At 58.4% G+C, this 8,986-nt stretch overlaps 1 protein-coding gene across 1 annotated transcript in view; it reads right to left on the bottom strand.

Annotated features, from left to right (window-relative positions):
• RUNX1 (runt related transcription factor 1) overlaps positions 1-8,986 on the bottom strand; it is a 74,388-nt gene that overhangs the window by 43,867 nt on the left and 21,535 nt on the right. The window contains exon 3 of the mRNA XM_006753097.2: positions 5,968-6,072. Coding sequence (XP_006753160.1) covers positions 5,968-6,072 — 105 coding nt within the window. The remainder of the gene's footprint in view (positions 1-5,967; positions 6,073-8,986) is intronic.

Raw genomic sequence — 8,986 nt, 5'->3', positions numbered from 1 at the left:
GCTGGGTGGTGTGGCTCTGGGGGGTGTGGCGCTGGGTGGTGTGGCTCTCGGTGGTGTGGCACTGGGTGGTGTGGCTCTCAGTGGTATGTCACTGGGTAGTTGAGCATCGACCTATGAACCAGGAAGTCACGGTTCGATTCCCCATCAGGGCACAGGCCCGGGTTGTGGGCTTGATCCCCAGTGTGGGGCATGCAGGAGGCAGCCGATCAATGATTCTCTCTCATCATTGATGTTTCTCTCTCTCTCTCCCTCTCCCTTCCTCTCTGAAATAAATAAAAATATGTTTTAAAAAAGATACACTCCTAACAACGTGACAAAGTGACAGTGACCGATGGTTAAATCCGAGATTACAGACCCATGAAGCCGCCTGGTCTTCCGCTGGCCGTTCAGGAACACGTGTGACACAAACATCCCTCACACGGCCTCCGTGGAGACTTGCCAAAGGGGCCTGGACTGCTCACCTGGTGGCCACCTGTCGCGCGACTCCTGCAGCCGGCACGGGTGGAAGGGGTGAAGGGTTGTGTGCTATGCACCCCCCCCCAGGTCCCCATGGATGCCCGGCCCCCCACGTGGACCCCGCAGGGACAGACATGGAACCGCATCGAACGTGTGACAGCGTGGCTGCCTCCTGCCCCAGGGAACACGCGATCCCTTCCCATCAGCACAGACGCGACCATGGCCAAGGCTGCGAGGCTCTGCTTTCCCCGAGGAAACGGTGCTTGCAGCAGAACCTATTGACAAACTCTCCGCAGAAGACATTTCTGAAACAAAGTTCAATCCGGGAGCTCAGGGAGTAGCTGGTGCGGTTCCCAAAGGCAGACGGCGCCTGCGGGTCCCGCGTCCGGCTGCCGTGGCACTGCCGCTGCCTGACGCCGTGACCTTGGCGAGGGCCTCCATCCCCTGCTTCAGCCTCCCCGCCTGCTCTGGAGAGACTGCATCAGCGCCTGTGCCAGCGCGGTGAGCGGTGCGGGGCAAACAGCACGGGGGCTGTCATTATTATCGGGAGTTTTCATGATTAAGAGAAAATAACTTGGTGAAAATAACTGGGATACTTGTCTTCAGCTGAGACAAACTTGCCCTCTACCTTATACAGGTCTCGTGTCCCCTCCGTGCACCTACGATGGGCTTGCTATTTGCACTTAGAGGCATAGAAGAAAATGGCCTTCGCTGCTGCTGAATCTCAACACAGCCCTTCGCAAAGTGAGTGAGTGACGGGCACCAGGCCTTCAGTCGAATGATTTGGACTGTAACTCCCCATTTAAAAACAACGTTGGCTGGCCTAACACCAGTGCCGCGGGAAACAGCGTATCCCAGAGCCCCAGCCGTTACCCGGCCCCGGGCTCCCAGCGCCGTGGCTGTGACCGACTCCTTCCACCCCAGGGCAGACGTCACCCCAGAAATGGCCAATGTTTGTTTTATTAACCTTTTCCGTTTTTAATTGGGTTACTCAGTGTTCCAGATGTAACAGACTCCTGGCTAGACAGGTGACGGCTCATGACATCAGCATGACCGTCTAAGCCCCACAGCACGGGGACGCCCCCCACCCCCCGCCATGGGTCAGAGAGGCGCCAACGGCTCGCTCTCCTCACCCTCTGCTCAGCAAAACATCCTCCCGCCCAGCACCGAGCTGAGGCGCACATTCAAGTCCTCTCGCGGAGCATCTGCCCATCAACACGACTGCATGACAGACACACGGACTGAATGACAGATGTGTGGACCAAGCCCGAGGTTTTAATTAGGTCCTACAAATGTAAGACATAAGCCTGGCTGGGATGACTCAGTGGTTGACCGTTGACCTATGAACCAGGAGGTCACAGTTCAATTCCCGGTCAGGGCACATGCCCAGGTTGCAGGCTCGATCCTCAGTGGTGGGGATGTGCAGGAGGCAGCCGATCCATGATTCTCTCTCATAATTGATATTTCTCTCTCTCTCGCTCTCTCTCTCTCTCTCTCTCTCTCTCTCCCTTCCTCTCTGAAATCAATAAAAAAATACTAAAAAAAAAATAACACCAAAAATCTATTTGACTTGGCCATGCCAGGCCATTCTACAAGAATTACCCAGAACCCCCAGCACCATAATGAGAAGGACATTGGGGGTCTTGTAATCATAGATGTGACGTTGTCTGGGCCTCCTGATCTACATGCAGGGACCGCTCAGCACCACATCCGAGGTGACTGTGAATCAGCCACAATGTCCCAGACACAGAGCAACCTGCGTGCCAATCGATGGATGGATGGGTGGATGGGTGGGTGGATGAAGAAAAGGCAGTGATGAGTGTGTGTGTGTGTGTGTGTTTGTGTGTGTGAGTGTATGAGTATGCGAGTGTGTATGAGTGTGTGAGTGTATGTGTGTGAATGTGTGTATGTGAGTGTGTATGGGTATGTGAGTATATGTGTATGTGTGTGTGAGTGTGTGTGTGAGTGTATGTTTGTGTGTGTGTGTGAATGTGTGTGTGTGAGTGTATGTTTGTGTGTGTGAGTCCATGTGTGTGAATGTGTGTGTGTGAGTGCGTGTGTGTGTGAGTGTGTATGAGTGTGTGTGTATGTGTGTGTATGTGTGAGGGTGTGTATGAGTGTGTGTGTATGTGTGTGTGTGAGTGTGTGTATGAATGTGTGAGTGCATGTGTGTGTGTATTTGTGAGTGTATGATTGTGTGAGTGTGTGTGTGTGAGTGTGTGTATGTGAGTGTGTGTATGTGAGTGTGTACGGATGTGTGAGTGTATGTTCGTGTGTGTGTGAGTGCATGTGTGTATGTGAGTGTGTGTGTGTGTGTGTGGATGTGTGTGTGTCGAGTGTATGTGAGTGTGTGTATCGCACACAGTGGGGTATTACTCAGCCATGGGAAAGAAGGGAATCCTGCTATTTGCCAGGACACGGATGGCCCTCGAGGGCATTATGCTGAGTGAGTTGAGTCAGGCAGGCAGAGAAGCGCCGTGTGGCCTCACTGCGGAACCTGAAGAACGGAGCTCAGAGGCAGGGAAGACTGGTGGCTGCCAGGGGAGGGCAGGGGCGGAAATGAGTGGAATTGGTCACAGGGTACACACTTCCGGTTAGAAGAGGACTAAGCCCTGGGCTGTGATGTACGGACGTGACTCTAGTGATCGGCATGTGTTCAGTGTATACGTGACAGCTGCCAAAGGGTAGCTCTGAGAGTTCTCACCACACACGCGCACACACGCACACACACACACACGTGGATTCACACACGCTCGTACACACATGCACACGTGCACACAACCCACACATGCACACACACATACACATGTGGATGCACACATGCTCGTACACACATGCACCCACACATGCACACGTGTACACACCCACACATGCGCACACACACGTGGATGCACACACTTGTACACACATGCACACACACGCACACACACACACGTGGACACGCCCACACATGCACACACACATACACACTCACTGAGCTGTGCGAGGCGATGGTGTGCTGACCGACCTCCTGTGATAAGCATGTCACAGCATAAACGTGTACGCGGATGCTTTAGGAGACTTCACACTGACACCCCATGTCGCTGACATCCCAGTAAAGCTGCAAAACTTATTAACTTTCTCTTTTAAAAAAAATAGCGGCGAGCAGAGCTTCATCAAAAGAAGAACTTCCCACCGGACCCGAGGCGGCAGACACAGCAGGAAAACCGCACGCGACGGGCAGCCACGGCCGCTCACAGCTGAGAGGACAGCAGCGTCCGCCCCCGGGCTGCCTCTGCCTTCTCCCAGAACCGCTGGGGAAACTGAGGCTGTGTCCCTGCACCGAGAACACCTCTTTGTGTCCGGCACATACGTGCTCATTGAACTTTCACTTCCAGGAAAGATTCCACACACAGGCGCCTCTCCGGGGGCCCCTTCGGCCAGCCCCCGCCCTCGGCCACACTGGCCGCTCCTGGAAGGAGAGGCCAGGGCAGGCGAGTGGACGGCAGACCCCGGCCACCATCCCCCGCTTCCCCCGCGGCGGGCTCTGAGGAGGCCCCGCACCGTCCGTCTCCAACCACCTCTCAGGGCCTTGGAGGTGACAGCAGACACTAGCGAGGGTCACCCCGCCCTTGGTGACGGGCAGGAGGGCAGAGGGCAGGGTCTGTCGAGGGGCCACGTGGTGTGAGCTCCCTCCTCCAGGCAGGCCGCCATTGGGCTGCTCGCTTCCGTCCGTAGAGATAGAGACTCGACAGCCCCCGAGTGAGCCCCCCTAGGAGCGCCTCAGCCTCAGCGTCCAGTCCTCCCCGCCCACCTGCCCCCGGGCCCTCTGCCCCCGGCCTTGCTGTCAGGTAGCCCGGCTCCTCTCTGCTCCGGGAGAGCCACCGTCCTGCTCTGTGTAAAGCAGGTCACTGCTCATCCTGGCTTCGCCATTCCCACTTGGGAGCCCTCCCGTGCCCCCGGGCGCCCCGGGGTTGGGTGGTCACTGGCGGTCCCTGCTTTTCACACAGGAATTGGAATAGGATGTCACCAAGCCGAGGTTTCCTGGGTCTGGGCGGGGCCAGAGAAAGCTGCCGGAGAGAGAAGCTCAGATGGGAGGGAGCCCGGGAGGGTGGCACGTGGAACCGAGGGGGCCGTGGACGAACACCGTGTCCCAGGGGCCCTCCTGGTGGGGGCCGTTTTCTGAGGGGCTCTTCCCACTCTGGGCACCGGGGAAGCTGAGGCAGGCCCTGGATGGTTCTAAGAGGGGACCAGCCGGCCAGGAGGCTGTGGCCAGGACCACGGGACAGACGGCCACAGGTGCTCTGAGCAAGGGTGACACGCAGGGAGCCACGCCCAGGGCGGCCTCACGGCTCCCCCACAGTGGAAGTCCTCAGAGGGCCCGGCCTGAGCGACGCCAGGGAGATGCAGGCGGGTGGGGGGCTCTCCAGGGCTCGCTGCCCCCCCACCCCCGTTCCTTCCCTGCCGGCGCTCACGACCCCGTTCAATCTCACACAGAAGCGCTCCGTAGAATCCCCGTTCTGCAGACGAGGAACCCGAGGGTCAGGGGGGCTCCGTGACCCGCTGGAGGTGTAAGTGCCTGAACCAGACCCCCTGTTTGCCCCCAGAGCTCAGGTTCCTTATCTCTGCGTCTCAGAGCCCAGCCTCCCTGCAGCTCAGCCTCCAGGACCAGCAGGAAGCCCTGGTGCTGAATGTCCCCCCTGAGCAGAGAGATGAGTTTCCGCCGGGGACCCCGATACTGTGAGGCACCCGGACTGGGCGGGGCCCCAGGCAGCGCCACAGATCTGGACGGGGAGCCCGGCCTCTACCCGGGAAGGGTGCGGCTTGGAAAAGAGTGTTACTCCCGTGTTTACCCAAAGATAGTCATTAAGTCACCAGCAAGACATCCCTCTGCAGACTAAACAACCCACTCCCTTTAAAAGCTCTCCTCATAGGAGCTGTTTTTTCGGTGCCATCTTTCTATATTTACCGGTTTTCCCCCTCCCCAACCCCCAAGCATCCTCCTACCCTCCCTTTCTCTATTTTAAACAATCCTGTAATAAGATTTCCATCAGCACCACCCGAAGAAAACGGTCATTTTCGTGGTTTCTATCTCCAGCCTTCACAAACGAATAAAAAGCCAGCTCGGATGGGATCAGGCCCTTGTGGTCCACTCTGACCCCAGGCCTTTTCTCGGCCGCCCCTGTGCCTGCCCACGCCCGTTCACTGTTTGTCTCTGATCCTGTTGGACTCCATGTATTGAGGGGCTCGTGCTCCCTCTCCCGCAGCCCGACATGGTTCTGACATGCGCGTGAGTCGGCCTCGCCCCCTCTGCCCTCTGAGGACGTTTCAGACAGAGCGCAGAGGCTGCCCCGGAGAGAGGCAGCGTCAGAGTACAATTCCTCCCCCTGCAGGGGCCCAGCACGCATCCCCGCTGGCAGAGGCTGTAGCCACATCTGAGCGACGCCAGTGGGACCCAAGGACTCTAGGACACTGTCCCTGGCGCCCGAGCGTGCCCGCCGGAGGTGCGCCAGCCCCGAGGGGCCCACTTACTTCGGGGTTCCCGGGGCCCATCCACGGTGATCTTGATGGCGCGGTGGTAAGTGGCGACCTGCGGCGGGTTGGTGAAGACGGTGATCGTCAGCGTGAAGCTCTTCCCTGTGGACAGAGAGCAGGAGAATGAGCGGCGGCCGGCACGCACCTGCCGCGGGACGGACCGCGGACGTACCCGCCCTCGAACCCAAGGTGCAGGGCTTCAGCGCCGCCGTGGCTTTCTCCCCCCGCCCCGCCCTGGAGTGGGGCTTTGCTTCAGCTCTGAGCGCTCCCTGTGGTAACAATGGAGCACTGAGCAGTGACAGCGCAAACGCTGCAGCACTTCACAGAGGCAGCGCTTCCGCTCAGTCCCCCATGAACAACACAGGGTGGAGAGAGATCGGGTCTGTTTTCTTTCCAGTCGAGACCCCAGGGGATGTGGGATGGGGTGGCCAGCTGCCCACTCCTTCCCCACCCCCGCCTCCCCTTTTTATAAACTCAGGGCAAACGTGGGGAAAAGACCCCCAATCCGCCTTCAACTCTAGGGCTGCCTGTACCTCTAGGGTTTGGAGAGATGGAACCCCTAACACTGAGGACAGGCTAAATTAAAAGATTCTCTGTATTTCAGAAATACTCAATGCTGGTTGGTCTTAAATCTTATGTTTCAATGCTAGATGTTGTTAGGGGCACCCATGGAATTGGCCAAACAACACTTATAGTCAACCCTCAGGCTACGGAAACGTAGCGGACAGACAGGGGAGATGCAGTAGGTTCCAGAAACAAGTCTATAGCGTACATTTCCCTCTGGACACGTCACTTACACTGGGGGCCTCAGTGCCCCCACCTGGAAGATGGGTACGCAGGTACCTGGTGGAACTGGGGGAGGGGAAAGCAGTTACTATGAGTAAAACCATCCAAACTGAGTGTGCTGCACTCACTATTATTACTTCTTTTTCTCTGTTTCCCACACCCGGACCCTAAGGTTTAACTAAGCGTGATGGTCAGGCCTCCTAGGAACACTCACATAACAGACCTTCTCCTTAATCGTGTGGCATGAAACGGAACCAAAAGAAATGAAGACAAAACATGCCACCTATCCCCCCACCTGCTCCCCCAAACACTTCAAACCCAAACCGTCTTCCTCCCCGAGTGAGAGAGAGTGGTGTCCTCGCTGCTCCGCCCGCCTGATAGAAAAAGCCCAGGACACGCCCATGAAAGGATCGTTGGCCAGGGCAGCCGGTGAGGCCTGATCGTGAAAAACCCCACCCAGCCACGGGCTGGTGCTCCGTCTATTTAAAGCCGACAAGAGCCAAGGTCAGGGCTGGCCGGTCTGGCAGGCGGGGCGCGGGGTCACGGAGGGCCAGAGCCCGGGAGGCACCCCGAGGCCACGCACCCCACTACCTCCCCATCAGCCGTCTTCCCCGCTGGGACCGGGAGGACCGTGGCTGCAGGCACTCACTGTCCTCAGGACACCCTTCCGATGGGTGGCACCAGGCGACGGCCCGGGTTGGTTTCTTCCCCAGCACGGAGTTGCATGGAGGGATGGGAGGGGCATGCAGGCCAGGCCCAGCGGGGGGCCCGCGGTGGAGGCTGCGCCCAGAGCGGCTGCCATCTCGCTCTCGGTGTGTGGCTTTTAAAGAAACGGCCAGAAGAGCAAGGCAGCTGCCGCCCTGGGCGCAGCCCAGCCCCTGTGCCCTCTGGGCATCTCGGCCAGTCTGTCCCTCTCTGTCTACCACCAGTTACCACCTCCAGCATCCAGATGGATCCCACAGCCCCGTCTTCTCACAACCACCCCCTCCCGCAGCCAGAGCCCCTCCTCCCAGTGCCTCTCGGGCGCTTCTGCTCTGGGCCTTTTTCCCTCCGCCGCCGCTCCACCCTGCCAGGCCTCCTGCCACCTCCAGGCCTCCTGCCGGCCCCCCGCCTCAGTCTCCCTGGCGGCGAACGCGGCGCCGTCACCCATCCCAGGTGTGCGTCTCGATGATGAGCTTGCTCTGCGGCTGTGACACCGTCACTGTGATCCATTAGGATGTCAGACTGAATGGGGTTGTGGCTGTAGAGGCCGGAGGGGGTGTCCTATTCTACACCCCCAGGGCCCCCTCACAGGAAGGTGGAGGGTAGAACTGGGGGGGGAGTGAAATGAGTGAATATGAGTAGAACATTAAAGCTGTATCCGGTGCATGGCTGTCAAAGGGGTGTGCGTGTGCATGTGTGAGTATGAGTGTGTGTGTGTGAGTGTGTGTGAGTGCGTGTGTGTGTGAATGTGTATGTGTGTATGCATGTGTGAGTATGAGTGTGTGTATGAGTGTGTGTGAGTGCGTGTGTGTGAATGTGCGTGTGTGAGAATGTGTGTGTGTGTGAGAATGTGTGTATGTGTGTGAGTATGTGTGTGAGTGTGTGTGTGTGAGAATGTGTGTGTGTGAGTGTGTGTGAGTGAGTGTGTGTGAGTATGAGTGTGTGTGTGTGAGTGTGATGTGTGAGTGTGTGTGAGTGTGTATATGTGTGTGAGTGTGTGTGTGAGTGTGTGTGAGTGTGTGAGTGTGAGTGTGAAATGAAAAAGGACCTGGAGACACATCAGTGCAGAGTGGCACTGCCCAGTGACAGCAGGTGTGTGTGGTGGGGCAGGAGTGGGGGGCTCTTTCTTCAGGGGCGTCAGGAGACCTGAGCTCGTGCACAAATGGTGCCTCTCCAGACCTCCAGCTCCGGGACACACACCATGTCCCGACCGACTGTGCCTCCACCTTCCAGGTGCGGCCCTGGGTGCCCGCCTCCCGTACAGGTGGGCATGTGCCCTGTGTGCCTCCGCCGCCTGCCACCTCAGCCCTGAGTCTGACGCCGCCGCTGTCTCCCAGGCCTGCTGTCGCAAACGGCCCCAAACCAGCGGCCCAGATGCCGGGAATGCATCTCCGGTCTGAGGCCAGGCGTCCAAGGTCAAGGTGCGGCAGAGCCGTGCCTCCTGGGAGCCTCCGGAAGCACCTGCCGGCCTGGCCTTGCCCGGCGTCTGGTGGCCGCTGGCAGCCCTGCCGTGGCTTGGCCTCCAGAG

Source organism: Myotis davidii, unplaced genomic scaffold (assembly GCF_000327345.1).
Source record: "Myotis davidii unplaced genomic scaffold, ASM32734v1 scaffold170, whole genome shotgun sequence".
Taxonomy (NCBI): Eukaryota; Metazoa; Chordata; class Mammalia; order Chiroptera; family Vespertilionidae; genus Myotis; species Myotis davidii.
The sequence above is the reverse complement of the archived record's forward strand: the minus strand, read 5'-3'. Positions and strand labels throughout refer to the sequence as shown.